The following is a 22,167-nucleotide window of genomic DNA, read 5'->3' as shown; positions in this document are numbered from 1 at the left end:
GCTCAGGCCCAGAGTCCAAGCCCCAGGAATGGCCAAAAAAAAACCAAAAAAAAAAAAAAAAAAAAACCAAACCAAGAATGAAGGGATATTTCTAGAGAAATATTCTCCAATAATAAAATGAGAAGCTCTGGGAATTTAGGTTGTTTTTTTTGGCCAGTCCTAGGCCGTGAACTCAGGGCCTGAGCACTGTCCCTGGCTTCTTTTTTGCTCAAGGCTAGCACTCTGCCACTTGAGCCACAGCGCCACTTCTGGCCATTTTATGTATATGTGGTGCTGAGGAATCGAACCCAGGGCCTCCTGTATACAAGGCAAGCACTCTTGCCACTAGGCCATATCCACAGCCCCTGGGAATTTAGTTTAAAAACTAGGAACCAGAGAGCTTTGAGAAAACCCATTCTCTTGGCCATTCTTCCTATACTTGCTTTCATTAAACATTGGAATGCTGTCTTCATAGCCCATACTATTCTGATATTAAATGTACTAGCTCAGCATAATAAAAATATAAACTCCCTGGATTGGCCTGTCTTGTTCATTACTGTATCTTCAAGGTTTACTCAAGGTTTTCTCTTCTTGAGCTATAGCGTTACTTCTGGCTTTTTGTTTTGTTTTTGTTTTTGTTGCCAGTCCTGGGGCATGGACTCAGGGCCTGAGCACTCTCCCTGGCTTCTTTTTGCTCAAGGCTAGCACTTTACCTCTTGAGCCACAGCGCCACTTCTGGCTTTTTTCTGTATGTGGTGCTGAGGAATAGAACCCAGGGCTTCATGTATATGAGGTGAGCACTTTACCACTAGGCCATATTCCCAGCACTTTTTTATTTTTTATTTTTTATTTTTTTGGCCAGTGCTAGGCGTGAACTCAGGGCCTGAGCACTGTCCCTGGCTTCTTTTTGCTCAAGGCTAGCACTCTGCCACTTGAGCCACAGCGCCACTTCTGGCCATTTTATGTATATGTGGTGCTGAGGAATCGAACCCAGGGCCTCATGCATACGAGGCAAGCACTCTTGCCACTAGGCCATACTCCAAGCCCCTCTGTTTGTTTTTTTAATATGGTGCTGAGGAATTGAACCCAGGGCTTCATGCATGCTAGGCAAGCACTCTACCACTAAGCCATATTCCCAGCCCTTTGTTTTTTAAAGAGATGAATGTATCAGGAACTCATGAACCTTCCATCTTAGACTCTCAAGTGCTGGGGTTACAAGTGTGATGTTTTGATGAGAACCAAATTCTTTTTTTTTTGTTTTGAGGAGATTGTATTAGCTCATAAAAAAAGAAATCTAGATCAGATGATTTTCAAGAAATACTATCCTCCTTGAGGGGCTTGCCTGTCTCTTCATTTTCAAGGTCTTAGCATACTGCTAGGCACCGGAGGAACAATCAGTGTTAATATGCAAAAATTAGAAAATTATAACACCAGACACAAAACAAAAATTACAAAAGGAAATTTATTTAAAAAGCATACGGGAACATTTACATTTAAACAAGTTGGTAAACAGGTGTCTTGCAAAAGAAAGAACATCCATGGCATGAAGGTTTCCATTCAAAAAACGGAAGCAAAAAACCCTAAGTTGTGCACTATTGCCTTAGGAAAGGGAAGGCAAACTACGAAGTAGTAAGGGAAGAAATGTCAACTCAGAATCAAATTTGAGAATGTCAAGTCACTCCTGCGAGTCTGAGTTTACAAATATGCTTTATGGAAAAAAGAAAATAGGAAAAAATTACCCTTAAATGTTCAAATTTACATAGCTGTAATCTCAATATATTTCCTATACTAGAAATGGCTTCAAGGCCATTGGCCCATCTATCTGAGGTCCAGACTAGCTAGCTGGTCACAGTTTTTCAAGTGGTAATTCCATGTTCCTATGTCTGTTCAGATACCAAGTGAGCTTAGGTTCAGCTCAGTCTTTTGGAATGTTTAAGGATTATTGCCACCATTCCATAGTTAAGCTGGCCAACTTCTTGTGCTCACTTGTATCACTTTAGCCTTTTAGAAATGTTTGCCCTATAAACATGTGCAGTAATTCTAACAAAGGGGTTTTGCTTTTTTTTTTTCCCAGTGTAGAAGTAATGGTAACAAAGACACCTGTGTTGGAATCACAAACTATTCCTTATAAAATACATGAAACTACTAGAAATGTCATTGGGCATTTGATTTGAATAGCAAACATGGGAAGGAAAGATTTTAACTATAAAACAAAAATATAAGGAACATTCAAATGCAGAGTAAAGGGTCTATGCTACTAAAAATGCCCATGACATCAGACACTCCACAAACCTCCCATCTGTTGTTTTAACCTAGTCTCTAATGGCTAACTTATACAATAATTGATTAATAACCTGAGAAGTTAAAACTCTTGAAAGTGGCAAAAGCAAATGGAGAGAGCATCCCTTATTCATAGGTACTATGTTATCAAGTCACTTTTCCTGGGTAGCCCTGGTTATTAAGTCTCCAAAATCCTAAATTATACTATCTCTTCCTGTAGAAACCTGTATGTACATCAGATCTGGCTGTATTTCACCAACAAGGAGTTCCCAAGTTTATCTCTGGAAATACAACCTTTGTTTTAGCCTTAAATAACAATTATCATGTAAGTGCATCTGACCCAAAGTTCTTCTCTACTAAGAGAAAAAAACCTAAGGTTTCCATTCAATAATGGATTCAGCCTTAAAAGTATAATTACCATGTCAAAGACTTAGCCCAATCCTGGAATTTAAAATATTGATTTGCTGTATACTCAAATTTCACAGCATGCACATACACACACACACATGCTTATGTGTGTATGCATACTATACATACGCATTGCTATTCAAATACAAGATCACATATTCCAAAGGTGTATTCCAATCAATGGAGAAGAGTGGGTGAGCAGCACTGTACTACTTCCTGAAGATGTACTGTCACCCCTGCATATTAAGAAAGTTGATATTTTCATGACACTGGGTGGGTGCTGCACCATGGCCTAGCAGCTTTATTAAAGACAAATGAAGATAATATCTTAAGACTGACCATTACTCTTCTCCAAATTCTGGGCAGAAAACTATAGGGCAAAGTTAATAACCTTTCAAAACTGATCATCGTTTATCAGATTACAGAACTAGACCAATATGTTATACTTTAGACTTAAACAGCTTTCAACAACAAATTATCAGATGTTTAAAAGTATAAGATTCACAATATGAAATCTGAGTAATGAAGATACTGCAAAAACAAGTCAAGACTGCAGACAAAGCATCCAAAAATATTATTGTGGTTTTTACCTTGGACATAACCATGGTCTGTTACAAAAGTAGAGCATACATACAAAGGTATAAAGAACATTTAAGTTTTTAGCTGAAGGCAGCAGTCTTTTTTTAAGGGATATCCCCGGCAATCCAATGAGTAGTAGAATTTAAGTGTATTAAGCTCATGACAATGCTGAAGAACGTGATGTCTTGTTCAGTAGAGTCTTCCTCGACTGCGATTTCCTCGTGTCCCCCAACCTCGGCCACCTCTACTTCCCCTGAAGGCTCCTCTCTGCTCTACGAAAAAGCGAACAAGGGTTTAGGACTTGCTTGGGATTTCATGGTACAAGGAGAAGAAATGCAGCTTTAGCTTTTATAACAGGTTTTATAAATGTGAAATGGGTATATGCTACTTTTTGTTGTTGTTGTTGGTTTTGAGACTTGAACTCAGGGTCTGGGTGCTGACCCTGAGCTCTTTTGCTCTACTTTGAGCCACATTCCACTTCTGGTTTTCCAGTGGCTAACTGAAGATAAGAGTCTCATATAGGCTTTCCTGCCCAGGTTGGCTTTGAACCTTAATCCTCAGATCTCAGCCTCCTGAGCTGCTAGCATTATAGGCATGAGCCACCAGTGCCTGGCAAATGCTACAGCTTCTACAAATTCATCCTGACTATAAAACTGGAGCACAGGTTTATATTGAAGCACAGATGACCAGGTATAGGACAAGATTCAAAATATATTCCCAGTATAGTCAAATATATCCTTTAACACAAATAGTTTAAAGTGACATTATTATGGTAACTATTCTTCCTTCTTATTTTGGTATCTTTATCACTACCAAGGAATAAAGTTTAAAACTGTATATACTTAATGTAGAATTAATTGTAATTGCTCAATTTCAAAAAAGTGTATCAGTGAAAGATGTGCTTTTCATTACTTTTGATCACATTATTCAAAGCACTTAGATTCACATTGATGTAGGAAACAAATGTATATTAGCTTTTTATATATTGCTTGCTCTTCCAAAATGCTAGCAAAAAGATACGTGTTCATGTTTGTGTTTACATTCACACACTTTATCATTTATAAGTTATTGATAGTTTAACTGAAAAGTCAAGTCACTTGTGTCCACCAGTGAGTCACATTTTTGGAGACAGTCTGATTTTGTAGTCCAAAGTGGCCTCAGCCTTCTTAGTGCTGGGACTACAGGCATGAGCCACCATGCCTGTTTTTGGTCAGTCACTTTTATAGTCCTAGAGAAATATTCTTCAAAGAAGTCCTTTCATTGAAGACATTCAAATTATGGGATAAATCCTTCACTAAACTTTAAAACTTCCTCATTGCAGAAATCTTGTTATCAGCAATAAAGGCTGAATTTTGCTTGTTTGGTTTACTATCTTGGCAACTTGAAAATATCCTGAAAGTTAATTTTCTAACTTTTGTTTGCTTCTTGTGCCATTATTACTTATTAGGGTTAGTAAAATGATAAAACTGGGTACTGAGGAAGGTTAGATAACGAAGTTAAGAAAAAAACTCCTCAAATTATGAAAGCACTTGTAATCTGATGATGTTAAAAACCCTGGTAGAATATCTTCAATTTCTCAAAAGAAGAATCTAGGTTTCAGGCTAATTCAGAAAATTTGGTAGAACAACACTATCTGTAACTAAAAACTAGAATCAAGTACAACCTATTCTCTGAATACTCCTTTCACATTGCTTGTACCCAAACGGAAACGCTCACCATAATTAAAGTTGCCCAAATTGCTGCTATATTTTCCACTGGGAGGATTATAAATCTGTCTGGCATCCCTTTTTGGCCCAGCTGAAGATTTCTTGGGTGGTGAACTTGAAGTTGTATCTTCACTGGCTCTCTTTTGCCTGTAACAGTAGGAATAACCCTACAATTAAAAATGCTCTATTGTGCCAGAAGCTATCAACAAGATAAAAAAGATATTCTGAAGAGGACAATACATCAGAAAAAAGGACCATGTCAAATTAAACATGACTTAAATATTGTCAGAAGGCATTTATAAGGCTTTAAAATGACCTGAAACTTGTAGCTTCAGAGATTTACATGTAAGCGATTCATTTTATGGAACTGTCAGAAAAAGCTTGTGCTGATGACTCATACAAGTAATCCTAGCTACTCAGGTGGCTGAGATGAAGATTGCATTTCAAAGCCAGCCTGAATAGTGAGTTAATTGGAGTGACTCAGACTCTGAACTCCAATATACTGTGAGAGAAGCTATAATCTAATGACAGAATATGTTCAGTTTCCCAAAAGAAGAGCCTAGTTTCCAAGCTAATTCAGAAAAGTCATTCGAGACTGTGAGACTAAAGATTCTGAACTCCAACTAACCAGGAAAACAATCCAGAAGTGGAGTTCTGGCTCAAGTGGTAGAGCACTAGCCTTGAGTGAAAAAGCTCAGCAACAGGTCCCAGACCCAAAGTTCAAGCCCCGAGTCTGGCATAGATACAACCCCCCCATCCCCTGTGGGGGAAAAAAAAAAGAACAACAAAAAAACCCATCAGAGAAGTCTAGTTATGCTACAGAAATACAAAGAAGCTTGAGAGATCCAGAGCTGTATTCTATCAGTTTAACAAATACTAGAATTGGATTTTCTATTTTAAGCTGTGCTTCTAACATTTTCTCAAATCATTTAACAATGTACCCTCTTGTATAGTAAATCGACAACAGAACTGAGGTGTTTTTTTTTTTGTCCATCATGGGGTTTGAACTCTGGGCCTGGGGGCTGTCCCTAACTAAGCTTTAAAGCTCAAGGCTAGCATTGTACCACTTGAGCCCCAGTGCCATTTCCAGTCTTCTGGTGGTTAATTGGAGATAAGAGTCTCATGGACTTTCCTGCCCAGGCTGGCTTTGAACCATGATACTCAGATCTCAGCCTACAGAGTAGCTAGGATTACAGGTATGAGCCACCTGAACCTGGCCTGAATTGAGATTCTGATAACTCTCAAATCCTCTTAAAATTCATTTCTTACCCAATCTCAACTTTCTGTACAGGTTTCCAAGATAATGTTACTGTGCTTTTATATGAAGGAGGAATGTGGAAGAGATCCTGTAGAGGAAAAAAAACACAAAGAAGATTCCTAATGTATTTGTTAGTCCCAGGGAGTGTGGAGAAGGTAGGAAATAGGAAGACACATCTTTACAGCCTGTTTTGTGGGAGGCACTGGGTTTAATAATACCATAGAGATGGGGGAAGGAAAGAGGAAGCGATGTTCATTAATTTTAAAAGAGGAAGCTTTAATTATTCTTGCTGTTTATTCCACCCTCCCCCCCCCCCCCCGCCGCTTTTTTTAAATTGACCCAGGGGCTCACACATAGCAGGCAAGTTACTGTTACGTTCTCTGAAATACTTCCTTGCCTCTTCTAATAAAAGAGTAATTACTTCACACGGTTTCCACTGTATTAGCTTCAAGGCACAGTAGTCCTTACTGTTTGTGTTTTTAAAAAATGTTTTTTGGTTAAAACTAGGGCTGAACCCCAGGGATGAACTTTTGCTAGTGCTTTGGTACAAGCCATATCCCTTCCACATCCTCTTATTGTCAAGCTTTGTGCTCTAGGTGTTATAGTAACATGACAGAACATACTAGGAAAGGAAAAAGAGAACTGAAGGGCCCAGTCATATGGTACATACTAGCCTACAATTAAAAAAAAACCCCAACTCATTTCATTGAAAAGTTATAGAAAAACAACAACAAACTACTACAGGACATATTTATTGTTAGAGTAAGCAATGCAGAGTTTGACAGCCTAGTCCAAAACACCTAACAGCATTAGGACCACTAGAACTTACACTGCTAAAATATCTGAGTCTAAGTCTATATATGGGCCAGAGAAGAGCTGGATGCTTATCTTCTGCAAATCTTTTGTATAAAACATGAATGAAATGGCATCTCATCTTAAACCCTACCATTACAGACCAGAAATACATGAAAAGCCTTATATTCACTTTAGGTAGTTGAGATTAAGAAAGAAAAGACTTACCTTGATTAAAACATTGATGTTGTTTGTTATTTTCAATGCAACAACTTTGATTTTGTTCTGCAAAAGGAAAATAGAATATGATTATCTTCTGTGTACATATTCCACTCCACTCTGACATAGAATTACATTAAGTTCTTCAGAATCAGTTCTATAGTTAAGAGAATTGCTTGTCATGTTTACAGATGTGCTTAATCCTGTTTCTTGACTACACAAGTCTAGATATAGCAAAGGAAGTAAATCATCTATGTTTCCTCAATAGGTTTGAATGTTCACATGTCATCAATAATTTACCTGAAAAATGTATAAATGGACACAGGAGTTATTTTTAAAGCAATCAATTGAAGATGCAGTTAAGACATAATGAAAATTCAAAGTATTCCTTCAGGACTGGAATGTAAACTGATAATATTAGGTGAGATCAAGAAAAAGCAAAGTCCCCACATAAACCTTTATAATCTGCTATGAAGTTGGCAGTTCATGAGATATCAGCCAATAGTCTTACCTCTTCTGTTTTTAAGGCCTCGCCTGTTTTTCCCTGCAGCGCTAAGCGAAGTTGTCTGATATAAACCTGAAGGCCCCGTGCAAAGTATTGCAGCCTAGATAAAAAAAGTATCTAATTAGTAATTTATCGCTTCAACTTTGCTTTTAAATTCACACGATCTTCTATAACAAAATGATCCTTAGTACACAAATGGTTGGTTACACGACCAACTAATTACAGAGTAACTTAAATTCCCTTTTTCTAATCAAGTATTTCACCAAGTACTTTTTATTGTTGAGACGGAAGTCTTGCTGTGTTGGCCAGACCAGTCTTGAACACCTGAGATGAAGTGATCATTTTGTTCCACCCTCCCCAAGCAGCTAAGACCAAAGGTATAAGGTACTATGTCTTTAGTATTTCATCAAATATTACACTACTCCTCTAGGCATAGTAGAGAATAGGTAACATTGTGTCTTAAGCATTTCAAAATAGAAGATGTGAATTTGTTACAGGAATAATTCAATATAAAGTACCTTTATGAAAAAAACTACCAATACTGAATCCTTTAGCATTGGTCATCTATTATTACTACTACTAATAATAGGTATGAGTACTTATGTGCAAGACATTCAGTCTCACTGAATTCTTGCATCTCCATTATTATTTAAACTGAACAGATAAGGAAAGTAGGAAGAGATGTTAAAAAGGGTGGGGATACAGGTTCTGCTCATAAAGAAAGTGTGAAGAGCCAGAGTCCATTCTTCTTGGAAGTTCATTTCCCTCAGAGTTCTATGTCACACCTATCACATATTTATGCACATCTGTCTTCTGGACCCTCCATTCTATTCCACTGTATAAGGTTCAAGGTAGTTGAGGGAGAATATGCACTTGTAGAACAACAAAACCAAAGTAGCTTCAAGATCCATAACCTCTGCCAAATACTGAACCATTTCAAGCATGTATTACCTGATTTTGAAATCTTTGAGCTTCTCTGCGTTCAGTTTGGCAGTTAAGAAATCTGGAAGCTTTCGGCCCAACTGGTGAAAACTGTACAACAAACATTCCACATAACTGAACTGCAGCTTGGGTTCTTCATTACCAGCATTCTCCCCATTTTCTGCTTCTTCTGGAGGGAGAGGCATGTACTCCTAAGACAGAGAAGAATAGAAATGTTTGCAGTCTGCTCTACTCTATAGACAGAAGCTCAAGTAATTGTAAAGTATGCTTTAAAAACATGGAACATTAAAAACTACCCCAAGCAGGAAAATTTAGGTAAAGATCTCTTTTATCTACTAGGTCAATGCTCTGATATGTCAGCACTCATTACACTGTTATAGTTGCTACTACTAATAATGAAAAAAATAGCTACATTAGAAACAAAGCAGAAGAAAGTCCATAGTCGGGACTTTATGCAGGTGTAAAATAAAAGGTTAATGTTCTTTTATTTATTTTTCGTCAGTTGTGGGGCTTGAACTTAGGGCTTGGGCACTGTCTCTGAGCTTGTTTGCTCAAAGCTAGCACTCTACCATTTGAGCCATAGTTCTACTTCTGGTTTTCTGGTGGTTAATAGAAGACATGAGTCTCATGGACTTTCCTGCCCAGCTGAATCGTGATCCTCAGATCTGAGCCTCCCGAGCAGCGCGTATTATAGAGATGAGTCACAGGCATCCAGCAAATGTTGGTGTTCTTAATGACCCAAAAGATCCTTTGACCATACTGCTTTAAGTACTGAATATCTTTATAGTGAAAGGGTGTGCACAGGCATTTTTATTAGTATACATTCCGGAACACCTCCAATGAGTATGTGAGTGTGGATAAGCAGTGGACTCATGATTTAATTCATGCTAAAGGGCCTATGGCTTTTCACTGTGTTAGTTATACAACTGCTCACATTAAAAGAGAAAGTCGCTCAGTGAAGCTGATCATGATTTTTGTCAGATGGTCTATTTTATCCACAATTACAACTTGAATGACAGACACTATTTCCTGGTTGCTAAACCTCTGTGGCCTTAGGCAGCTACCTAGTTGCTGAACTAGAACAAATGACTTTTTGCAATGCCAACTTCAGATTTGAGACTATATTTAAAACAAATAAGAAGAGCTAATGCTAATTTCTTTTGCATACATAAAATTATATTCTACTTTATAAGTCCAGTATAATCATGAAAAAAACAAAACAGAAGAAATTACAATACTAAAACAGATATTTTAAGAAGTACCTAACATTTGGCCTGTATAACTAACACATGCTAGAATTATTATGTAATCTAAAATTCAAAAGCTGGTTTTCTGATATCTAGAAATTGATACTATCATAGCTGTTAGGGCTATATACTGGTTATACCATAAGGAAAGAAAAAAAAGTTCTTACCAATAACTTGTCAAATAGTTTTCTTAAATTTGTTTCTAGCTTTTCCATGTCACCACAAAATGAACTCATCTCTGCCAACAATTTTAATACCTAAAATACACAACTTAGTATTAATACTTTTAAATGCTGTTCTATTTAAGACTTGGCTTATTTTTAATTAGGTCTTTACATGATCATAATATTTGAGTTAGAAAAAAACTTAAGAGATGCAATCCATAGACACAGGATTTAGTAAAAGTCATAGTGTATTTGAGAGACGGTGCAAACTCTGAAACCCAGGTCTGTTTCTAATGTTATCTGTTAGAAGCAAGGAAAAGAATACACAAAGCCAGTTTTGCTGTATCTTTAAAACCTTAATACTAATTACAATTCAAGAACTTACTAACTGAACTTGTACTACAAAGAGATACTGGAAAAGATCTCTCAACGGCATGAATTACTAGCATATCCTACCACAGGTAGGCTTTCATTTGCTATTAAACTTAATCTCTAGAAATCAATTTAAAACAGGTAGTGGCCAATATTCTGAATGTTCATCCCTGATTTATCCAGTTCCAGTCAGATGAGCTTAGCCCAGGGCATTTGAAGAAAATTATTTTATTTTATTTTTTTTCCGGCCAGTCCTGGGGCTTGGACTCAGGGCCTGAGCACTGTCCCTGGCTTCTTTTTGCTCAAGGCTAACACTCTGGCACTTGAGCCACAGCGCCACTTCTAGCCATTTTCTGTATATGTGGTGCTGGGGAATCGAACCCAGGGCCTCATGTATATGAGGCAGGCACTCTTGCCACTAGGCCATATCCCCAGCCCCATTTGAAGAAAATTATGGTATTAGTATACGTTAAGACTCTAACCTACAGAGCTTAGGAAGACATGGTACTTGGATTTCTATATTTCAGTTGAACCCAATAGTTACTAAGTGCTCTTCAACATCAGATTCTGTACTGGATTCTGGGGATACAAAGATGAATCAGGTTAAATATCAGAGAGATTATTAAATATAAATGTAAACTATATAGATGCTGTGAAAAAAAGGAGAATCATCAATTCTGCTGTATGATCAGGAACAAAAGATATTTTGTGTTAACCTACTTTAAATCTGGTCCTGTTAAGTTATGGAGAATTCTAAGATTTCAATGTACAGACTGATGAGTGATAAATCTATAAAGCAGTGCTATCCTGCTGAATTCATGAATTACTCTATGTAATTAATCCTTGCCTAGGAGATTGCTGGCTCACTATCACGAAACATCTAAATTACCCCCTTAGGAATCAGAGCTTAGTTAGTGGTTTACATGTATGAATGAATGCCTTTTCAGTGCTAAAAGCAGGAATATTCTCTTACCTCTAACTGTATATCGAGACCCTCCACTGGGGTAGTCAAGGTACTGAGATTTGGGAGCACCTGCTCACAGAAGTAAGTCACAAATCTTGTGGAATGGACATTTTTCTGTAAAAAATAAAATAAGACTAAAAATCCAAAAATACCAACTGAGCTGTCTCAAAACAAAACAAAAACAGAAAACAAAACAATGAAAGAAAAAAAATTTACTCAAATATTACAGTGGAAGGTATTTAAAAAGTGTAAATATAGCATTGAGTGGTGCCCCTAAAAATAATTACGCAAGGGCACCCCAAAAATAACAAGTACACAATGGAGACTTGTTGGAATGTCACCTGGAGTACTGGGGACAGCTATACACCTTTGAGCTTTTCTTTGATTTCAAGTCAAATTTAGGAGACATCTTATTGTTGGAATTTCACATTCCACATTTCTCAAAAAGAACAGAACCTTATGTTTTTCAAGCTAAGGTATGTACATCTCACAAGACTAATGGCCCCTTGCTTCCCTTGAAGCAAAAAGCCAAAGACAAAACAGAAAATTCTCATGACTCTACCAATACTTAAATGGAAAGATTTGAGGAGACTGTAACAGCGAATCTATGGAAGTGGACATAGTTGAGTCATCAAAACAACTATGTAAATAAACCAAGGAGCTTACGGAAAAGAGAGGTACGGCCTGCCGGGTGCACTGTAAAAGCCGGTCCACGCAGTCTGGATCGGAGGGATTAAAGGTCTGTTCCAGGTCAGCCTGCTCAGCCACCAGCTCTACCAGTTGCTGTCTTCCACTCACTGTCTGTAAACTTTTTAAGCCAGACAGTATCTTCATGAACAGAACAAATTCCTCACCAGTCACATCTTCTAGGACCTAGAGACACAATTCAGAATAACAGTACTTATTGTTATAATGTGAAAGACAAATTTACGTGTTAGTTTGATAATAATGCTTCTGAAATATGAAGACAACTTCCACCTTCAGATATACCATGCATTCTCTAAGGAGGCAAAAACTGACTCTTAAAAAATTTTACTTTATGTACAAAGCACAGATACATACTGTGTCTATAACATTAAATTTTTCACAGAATGATTAATATATTATTTAAAGGCTCTTTAGAGTGATAAAAATGATATGATAATTATATAGCAAACTGTTAAGCCATATTTGGTTGCCTGTTATTAAAGTAGCTTCATTCACAGTAATAAGGTAGTACACAAAATAAAAGACTGGATGCTAATCTTATTTTAAGTTTACTGTATGAGGTCTAAGCCACTGTGCTCCCTTATGGAAGAGAAGGAACTGGCAACCATGAGATTAGTAGCTGGGTCATGGATAAAATAGTCCAAAAATCCTAGCAAGAGAACTACTCATCTCTCAGTGAAGAAATCGTGTCTGTTAGTCCTACTACTTTAGAGAAAATATTGAACATTGTAATGAAGTAATTTATTCTCAAAGTTTGGTACTTTAAAATTGGTGAGAAAAAACAGTGCACAGCTTGTAAAACAGGATTTGTAACTAGGTTGGGTGCAGGGAATAAAGAAAAAAAAAAGCACAATTTCACAGTGAGTTCAGTGATGAAAAGATAGATTAGTGTAACTTTGTAATAAACTTCCATTTTCAAAAGATCCAAGGGACTAGGAAGAGTAAGATGAGAGAGAAGACTAAAAATCAGGCAGTTTTCTCAAACAGGTGATTTGTATAGTTCTAAATGGTATTATTTTTTCCTTGGTCTGAACTTGGACTTGAACTCAGGGTGTGGGTACTATCCTTGAGCTTCTTTTGCTCAAGGACAGGGATCTACCACTTGAGCCACAGCTCTACTTCTAGTTTTTTTGGTAGTTTATGGTAAGAGTCTCATGGAATTCCCTTCCCGGGCTGGATTTGAACTCTAGGATACATCAATTTTGACAGCAAAAGCAAGGACCCCAATGTGATCACATCCTTCTAATGCACCGATTGGACGACATTCTGAGTAACCAAGGGCTAACCATAATGTAAGACGTGAAGTTATATGGTAGTTCTTGAGGACCTATCATTTTTTTTTTTTTGGCCAGTCCTGGGCCTTGGACTCAGGGCCTGAGCACTGTCCCTGGCTTCTTCCCGCTCAAGGCTAGCACTCTGCCACTTGAGCCACAGCGCCGCTTCTGGCCGTTTTCTGTATATGTGGTGCTGGGGAATCGAACCTAGGGCCTCGTGTATCCGAGGCAGGCACTCTTGCCACTAGGCTATATCCCCAGCCCGAGGACCTATCATTTTATACACAGCCACATAAAACCTTGAAAAATACTGAAAATCTCAAAGACATTCTACTGTTTTAGAGAATTTCTACTTAATGATGATGAAAATGTACCTTTTTGGATTCTGTAAGTATAAGCTCCTCGACTTCCTTTGTTAGGACTTCATCTGGTAAAGTCTTAAGTTTTGTAGAAAGGAATTTAATTGCGCGTTCTCTAACAATGTCCTCTCCTTGAAGTATTTGGCTAAACAAGCCACCTAAAGTTCCTGCAAAATAAAACAGCTGTCAGTAGCAAGTCAGTTGTATAGCGCAAACAAGGTAAATTTACAGTACTTCCTATCAAGTAAGTTAATGTACATCCTGAATGCCATTAATATTGACTGCTTGAAATATCTTTCTTTGGTGGTACTGGGGTTTGAACTCAATACCTTGTGCTAATAGGCCTACCCTTGAACTATGTGGATAGCCCTTTTCATGTTCTTTTTTTGGACTGAGTCTCACTTGCCCAACTCATAATCTTTTTTTTTTTTTTTGCCAGTCCTGGGGCTTGAACTCAGGGCCTGCGCATTGTCCCTGGCTTCTTTTTGTTCAAGGCTAGCACTCTGCCACTTGAGCCACAGCACCACTTCTGGCCTTTTCTATATATATTTATATGATGCTGAGGAATCAAACCCAGGGCAAGCACTCTTGCCACTAGGCCACATTACCAGCCTCCCAACTCATAATCTTCCTACTTATGCTTCCTGTGTAGCTGGGATTATGGACATGTACCACCCCTGGCTGGATGAAATGGAGTCTACTAGCTTTTCACTAGCGCTGGCTTCAAACTGCAATACTCTTGAATAACTGGTATTGTAGGTGAGAGTCTAAAGTAGTTTTAAAATTTCTACAGCTCCAAATAGTGATCACATGCTTTGTTCAAACTTGGTTTGAACCTAACTTTCCACTTTTATCATTAGGAATAAAACCTAAGTGTTTTAGAAGAATTTTGATAAGGTGGCAATGTAAATCTTTCCAACTGGTTTCTAAAATAAAAATTTGATATGTTTGCAATTATTTCTATTGAAAAGTTAGAGACATCTTAAAGTTAAAGAGTTCTTTTATAATTTTTATAACAGATCTCTAGTAGGTGAACCAGAATTTATTCTTTTTTTGGTGGGGCAGTCCTGGGGCTTGAATTCTGGGCCTGGGTGCTGTCCTTAAGCTTTTGTGCTCAAAGGCTAGTACTCTACCACTTGAGCCATAGCTCTATTCCTGGCGATGAGTTTCATATACTTTCCAGACTCAGATCTTAGCCTGCTGAGTAGCTAGGATTATAGGTGTGGTGCCCAGCCCAGTTTTTTCTTAATGAGTCAAGTTCCCAGATTTTCTAAAACATAAATCACAACTCAGAGTAAGAATTGGCCTTACCTTTTGCATCCATCTTAAATATACTTAACAAGGCATTGTTCACTAAATTAAATTCTGCAGAGTCATCTGGATAAAGAAAAAGTAGTACAGTGAATAAAAAAATAAAATGCAAAATACTATTTGCCTTATTTCACAGTTAAGATCCAATGGTTTTTCACAGGTTACATAACAGGAAACTGATACCTAAGCAATTCTCTTAAGTATTGAAAGACACTGATTTTTCTTATTAAGGATACAGAGTCTGATCTGGCATGTCAGGAAAATTTTTCTATGAAGATGGTACGATGACTTCAGGATAGGAAATTTGGAAGTGGAAGAATAAATTAAAATGTCCAAGAAAATCCAAACATGCTTTTGTGAAGAAAATTAAAATGACATTGGAACTACAGAATCTGAGGTCATTAAATTTCAAACTACTAAAGAAGTTTAATCTATTAGTAGTACCTTCAGCACCCCATTTCCTATGCAAAAGTAAACTAAAAACAGAGCTAGTATTTCCAAGTTATATATAGGTAAAAAGGTAATAGCAAGATTCCCTTACCTGTCTGCAATAACTGGGTGAGTATATCTGCCACTCGGGGAAGATTATCTCCAGTGGCAAATTGAGGCAACTCTTTAATTGCTTGGCGGCGAATCTGGGAATGATTTAAGAAAAAATTAACTAAATTCTATCATCATTAAAAATAGCACACTTGGCTTTTACAGAAAACTACACCTATAGAGAAACCATAATTAGTTTTTAAGTTAAAAAACATTTAAAAAAAGATTCTTGGCCATTTAAAAGATAATTTGTCCTTTTTTTTGGAGACAGGCTCTGATTATGTCTGGACTGACTGGCCATGAATTTGTGGGCTCAAGGGTAACGGGATTTGAATTCAGGGCCTTATACTTGCTTGGCCTGCTTGACTGAAATACTACCAGTTACACCTTGCTTCTAGCCTTTTTTTTTTCCCCTGATTAACTGGAGACAGTCTCACAGGTTGTTTTTTCTTCCTATCCAGGCTTTGAACCTCAATCCTCTAGGTCTCAGCCTCCAACATAGCTATAATTATAGACATGAGCCACCTGGCATGTATCCAGAAAATTCTGTATAAATTCTGATTCTCACTGACTTCATTTGAAAAGCCAGGAGCCAACAGTTGAAAAATCTTAGAAAATTCTGTCAGAAGACAGAAATATTAATGGTTCGATTGTATTTCAGGAAGACATGATATCTTTTTACTCTAATAATCCCATAATCATTATAGGACCAATTTTTCTGTCATGCAAAATGTACATGCTATTAAAACTACACTAACAGTCCAGTTCCATATGAGTAACAATCTTAGAGAAAGATGTGAGCCACAGACCAGCTTAACCACTGGATAACAAATAAACAAACAAAGCATTTTGTGATTCCAGGCATTTTTCACAAATAAAAGGAGGTGTAAAAGCTAATTATGTGTTCTCTCAAAAGCCTGAATGTGCAATGTCAGCCCTGCTGTGATATTACCCTACGCTGATAGGGTTCATTGTACAATGATATGATTATTAACTTAGTTATATTATCTGTTCACAGAAAAAATTGAAAACTTGCTAAAAAGTGTTAAATGTAAACTTACTGATACATCTTCATCCTCACAGAGGTCTAGCTGTGCATTGATAGCAGAGTCAGCCAACTCCGGAAAATGCTTAAAGAATTTTGGAATAAACTGAGCTGCTAGTCGTTTTTCCTTGGTGCCACCTTTCACACCATCCAGTATCACTTGATAGGCATCTTTATGCTGAAGAATGAAACAAGCAAAAAACCACATATTGTTAAGGTGCCAATACTACTTCATTCTAGAGACCACTAACTTGTGACTGTACCATGCTTAGAAATAGGAATGAATACTGTAAAATTCTCAAAGAACTGTGTTCCTTTTACTTAATCATAAATGGTGCCTTTGATGAGCCTAGTGTCACTACGGAGGCTATGGTAGAATGGGCTACATTACACAAGATTCTGTCTCAATTCCCACCCAATAAAAAATGATACCTGCTCCCAATTAGCTCCATGGAGGTGGAGGAACACACTTCTGAAATTATACACTTCTAGAAGGGTTACCAAGTATAGACGAATTTGCCCCACATATCAGAATATGAAAAAGGTAATTTTCCTCTATATATCCAGTTGATTGGAATAATGGATTTTAATGTCATATATTAGAATAATATATTCAAAACTATTTCTTAAATTGTTATTATAAAGCTAATGTACAGAGGGGTACTGTTTCCTAAGTCAAGTAATGAGTACAATTTTTTTTGGACAGTTCTTCCCTCCATTTGTTTCCTTAAAAAAAAAAAAAAAAAAAAAGACCAGTTAGAATTACAGGTGTTAAGCCATAGGCACCCAGATGGACAAAAGTTTCGATAAAAAGCCCCTTAAACTGAGTGCTGGTTTTTTCAACATAAGATTTCACTAAAGTACAATAGTTCTTTTTGTCATTGTGTTGGATGTTGTGGGCCTTGCTCAGGGCCTGGGTGCTATCTCTGAACTCTTTTGCTAATGACTGGGACTCCTCTTCCATTTTTTGAGTGGCTAACTGGAGACAAGAGTCTCACGGAGACTTTTCTGACTGGGCTGGCTTTGAACCACAACCTTCAGATCTCAGCCTCCTGAGTAGCTAGGATTACAGGCGTGATCCACCAGCCCAGTGCAACAGTAGTTCTTACCCGTGGTTTTAAATAGAAAACAAAAGAGAAGTGCCATTTCCCGTCATCATAGTGACTCAGTAACAAAGAAGATAGGCACCAGAGTAAAATATTTGAAATAATGCACAGTACTACTTTCTTTCTCCTCCAGTAGACTGTTGTATTTCAGTTGGTGCTTTGCCTGAGGGAAATTAGCTAATGAAACCTCAGAGGACTTGTGTTTTCCCTTTCATGTTCTGAGGGCACTGCACTGAAGGACAGCTGACAATAGTGGGCAGCTGGTGGTTTGTAGTAGCAACAACCTGAGCAACTGGGGTACTCATCTAAAACTGCCAAACTCAAATTTAAACTCTGAAGTGTCCAGATAGGCATCTCCCAGTCTGGCTGGCAAATTTTACCAGATAAAATAAAAAACCAGGCTTTGCTAGAACAAAAAATTTCCCCTCTTCTTAAATGTTTAATGATGTCCTCTTTACTAAGTTAGCTTTTGTCTTTGTTAGAAGTCAAAAGAAACAGCCTAAGATTTACCCTCTGTTTTTGGTGAACAGTTTTAAGTATTTTCTCTAAAAGAGAAGAAATATTACACAACAGACAAGTGGTAGTAGGTATTATTGTTTGCCAGACATAGAGACCTTTGTGTCTCTGTAGTTATCCTACATCAGTCAGCAGTGTCATGGAGGCAATTATCACCCATCACCTATAGGAAGGCATGCTGCACTCCACTGTCCAGCAAAGTCTGAAGCACCTGCAAGGTGCTCAGGAAATTGTACTTAATAAATGAGACTGGGGGAGGGGGGTCTTCATTAAGGTCTGGAAAACCAGGTCTCTTCCTTTTTATTAATAAACTTCTGTCTCTTAAGAAATATTCCTAAATTGATACTTTTGATAACCTCGTAGGGGAGAGCACTCAATTCAATCTAGCTTTTAAAATTAATGATGACTTAAGAGAGAAATCTGAGTAATATTTTGGAACACTTTGGATTTTTTTTGTGCAAGACTAGGAGCTTGAACCCAGGGCCTGGACACTGTCCTGGTGCCTTTTTGCTCAAGGCTAGCCCTCTATCACTTGAGCCACAGCTCTACTTTTGGATTTTTTTTTTTTGGTCGTTAATTGGAGACAAGAATCTCTCAGACTTTCGTACCTTGGCAGACTCCTGAGTATCTATGATTATAGGTGTGAACCACCAGAGCCTGGCTTGAATTTTGGGTGCGTAACATGTATCTATGCAAATACCTGGACCAAAAAGGTCTGAAATCTGAAACACTTCTGGTCCCAGGCTTTTCAAATAAGGGATAATAGACCATATGTATAAATTCCAGTTTGTCTTTCATTTGCCTCTAGACACTCCTAAGTGGGTGGTTTTCAATTTTTTTTTCCTACTCTGAAAATAGGGGTAGGGGATGAGACAGCATTATGTATATTTCCAGTTTTCCTTCTAGAAGATTCTAGGCTAGCTTCCACCTCATCCCTTTTTGTCAACAGTGTAACAAAATCGAATTAGCTGCACTTTCTCCCCACCTCAACCACAAACAAGCCATACTAGGCTCCAGAGCATCTTCATTACTAGTTCTAGGAGCAACAACAAATTCAAACTTACTGACCACAACTTTTCCCATCTTGTCTTAGTGGACAGGAAATTCTGCCTTTACAACCAGTCTAACATATTCTAAAAACATTTCTGTAATAGTGAAATGCTCTACAGAAATGGAAACAAGCTGAGAAGGATGACCCACTTGAAGGTGGTATACTTATAATTCTAGATTAAGCTACAAAAAGATCCTAATGTACTATTATTTTTTTTTTTATTAAACCTAGGAAGATCCAACGCAAATTAAAAGCAGGTGAGAGGGAGGGCACACAACAGTTTTTGCTCACTTTCTAGTCTAGGGGAAGAAAGATCATGAAAGTGTCTAAGCACTGAAATGGGGGAGGGTGGGAATTCTAAATTGATGAATAGGGAAAGCTTGGTTCCTTTTCCCAAAGACATTTATCTGATCAAGTATCCATCAAGTTCAATGTGCACCAGTACCTTTAAAATAAAAAAAAGCATAAATAAAAATCAAGGCTTATATGCACAACTTCAATATCGTGAAGTCCTTTCATCCCAAAGTTGTTTTTGGTTTTATTTCCATTAACAAGACCAAGCCTATCTTAAAAACAAAAACAAAAATTACTGGTGTACAGAGCTGTCCGGTCTCGCTGGTTACCTCACCACTACATCCCGGGGCAGTAGAAAAGAGCCTTTTCCACCCGTATCCACCAGGTCCCAGCGCCCCCCGACCGACACTCAGCGCCCGGATCGCAAGAAGCGCTCAGGACAGATGCCAGATAAATGAAAAATAAATGTATGAAATGTATTTGAGTTTATTAAATCTAAGCCTGAACGAAACGATTTCTCTCTTCTGTTTTCCCCCCAGCTTTTCACCATCTGCCTCCCAACATCTCTTCTTAAATTCAGCGCAACTTCTGCCTCCAAAAAGACATCTAGTATTTTGTTTTGTTTTTTAACTTCTTAAGAAAAACAAACCCAAACAAAACAAACTTTGGACCTCTTCTTCAAGGGCCTGAGGTCGGCGTGGTGGAAAAAAGAGAAGTCTTCAGAGAAATTCACAGGGCGAAGAGGACCGACCAGAGTCGGGTAAGGGTTGGTTAATGCTCAGGATCCACACCGGGGAGAGAAAGCACACAAGCCGGGGTGGCCTGGGGAAGAAGACCCGGAAACCCCGCGCCCTCGTCGGTGGAGCCTGGGGCAGAGGAGAGGCGAAGAGAGTTCGCCCCGACAGCGCAGCCCGCAGCCCGCCCGGGGAGCTCGCACCCCGCCCGGGGAGCGCGCCGGGCCCTACAGGCCGCGGGGACGAGGGGGTGGGGGTAGGGGTGGACCCACCTGGCCCACTTGTTCCGTGGCATCGGCGAGGATGCCATAGTTGCGGTACAGCTCCTCCACCGTCGGCATGGTGAGCGACAAGCCCGGGGCTCGCTCCTGCCGTCCAAGTCGTCGCGCCGGAGGATCCGCGGGAGCCGCCGCCGCCTCCGAACTTCTCCGTCCCCGCCACCCACACTATTACGCCTCCAGCTGCCGCCAGTGCCGCCACCAGTCACCGCGCACGGCGCGGCCCCGCCCCCAACGTCTACGTCAAGAGGGGCGCGTCGAGAGCGGCCGGAGGCTCAGGCCCGACCACTGCCGGGGCCTCTGCCACCTCCTGTCGGCGGGAGGAGCAAAAAGCGGTAAGAAAGGTTCTACGGGCTCTGGATCTGGGTCTGGATCATGGCTTTCCTTGCCTCTTGAAACATTTTCCCTTTGCCATCGAGGTGATCTCATAAGAAAATAAACAGAATGAGCGGTTGAACGTGCACCATATATAAGAACCCCCAAAGTCCGTTTCTTCCTAATTCCAAGGGGTTAATGTCAGTGGGTGTTATACACCCTATTGGGATAGAAACAGGGATGGGGCCACCCCTGGCCCACATGGCCGGCAAAGTGGTTTAACAGTAGTTAACAGTTCTTTAGCAACGCTGATTTCCCAGGGAATTCAATCTCAATCATCACTTTTAAATGTCAGCACATTTCATATTAAATCCTGTGGCTGGTTCTCATTTAACTGTGTATTTTGTACATAGTTCTACTGTGTTGTATTCCGTTGTATTGGCATGCCACAAATTATCTATGCTTCTTTTTAGATATGTAGATTATTTCCTATTTTCCATTATAACGAACTCTGATGGGTGATTTTTTTTTCGGATACTGGGATTAGAACTCAGGACTTGTGCTGTAGCATTTGAACCACATTGCCAGCCCTGCTTTATTTATTTATTTATTTATTTATTTATTTATTTATTTATTTATTTATTTATTTTGCTTGCTATTTTGGAGATGGAGTCTCAGGATGTTTCTGCTCAGGCTGGCTTAAATCATTTTCCTTTGGATCTTGGTCTCTTGAGTAGCTAAGATTACAGGCTTGAGCCACTCATGCCTGACTTTTTGTTTTCTACCTTGTGCTTTTATGTACAGTTTAGCTCCTCTACAATGTCTTGTTGTTTCATGATTTTTTCCCCCTCTCCACTTTGAGTGATATCAGGTTCCTATGAATGCATAAATGCCAGGGGTTTGTGTGTTGAAATGGGATCCTCATTGTGAGGTATTGAGAGGGTAGAAGGATGATACTGGTGGCTCATGCCTGTAATCCTAGTGCTGAGATCTGAGGATTGTGGTTTGAAGCCAGCCCAGGTAGGAATGTCAGTGAGACTCTTAATCACCCACTGCCCCCCATCCCCCCCCCCCAAAAGCTGAAAATGGAGCTGTGGATCAAATAGTAGAGTGCTAGTTAGCCTTGAGTAAAAGAAAAACAGAAAATAAAAGAAAAAAATTCCCAGGGACAGTGTCCAGGCCCTACCCCGGAGTTCAAGCCCCAGGAAGGCATCTAGAGGA

At 38.8% G+C, this 22,167-nt stretch overlaps 1 protein-coding gene across 2 annotated transcripts; it reads right to left on the bottom strand.

Moving 5' to 3' along the window:
• Window positions 1-1,423: 1,423 nt before the first annotated feature.
• Api5 (apoptosis inhibitor 5) lies at window positions 1,424-20,860 on the bottom strand. 2 transcript variants are annotated; one of them, XM_048360059.1, is made up of 14 exons: window positions 20,626-20,860; window positions 16,669-16,830; window positions 15,609-15,702; window positions 15,068-15,133; window positions 13,772-13,923; window positions 12,082-12,288; window positions 11,425-11,529; window positions 10,083-10,172; window positions 8,678-8,859; window positions 7,733-7,826; window positions 7,231-7,287; window positions 6,222-6,298; window positions 4,963-5,099; window positions 1,424-3,518 (listed from the first exon to the last, which is right to left on the bottom strand). In XM_048360059.1, the coding sequence occupies exons 1-14, from the start codon at window positions 20,692-20,694 to the stop codon at window positions 3,436-3,438; spliced, it is 1,575 nt and encodes a 524-aa protein (XP_048216016.1). In that variant the 5' UTR covers window positions 20,695-20,860; the 3' UTR covers window positions 1,424-3,435. The 2 variants fall into 2 exon arrangements, with proteins under 2 accessions (XP_048216016.1, XP_048216017.1); XM_048360060.1 differs by having other exon boundaries at window positions 1,424-3,513.
• Between the last annotated feature and the right edge of the window lie 1,307 nt (window positions 20,861-22,167).

The sequence above is a fragment of the Perognathus longimembris genome, chromosome 13, assembly GCF_023159225.1.
Source record: "Perognathus longimembris pacificus isolate PPM17 chromosome 13, ASM2315922v1, whole genome shotgun sequence".
NCBI lineage: Eukaryota > Metazoa > Chordata > Mammalia > Rodentia > Heteromyidae > Perognathus > Perognathus longimembris.
The sequence above is the reverse complement of the archived record's forward strand: the minus strand, read 5'-3'. Positions and strand labels throughout refer to the sequence as shown.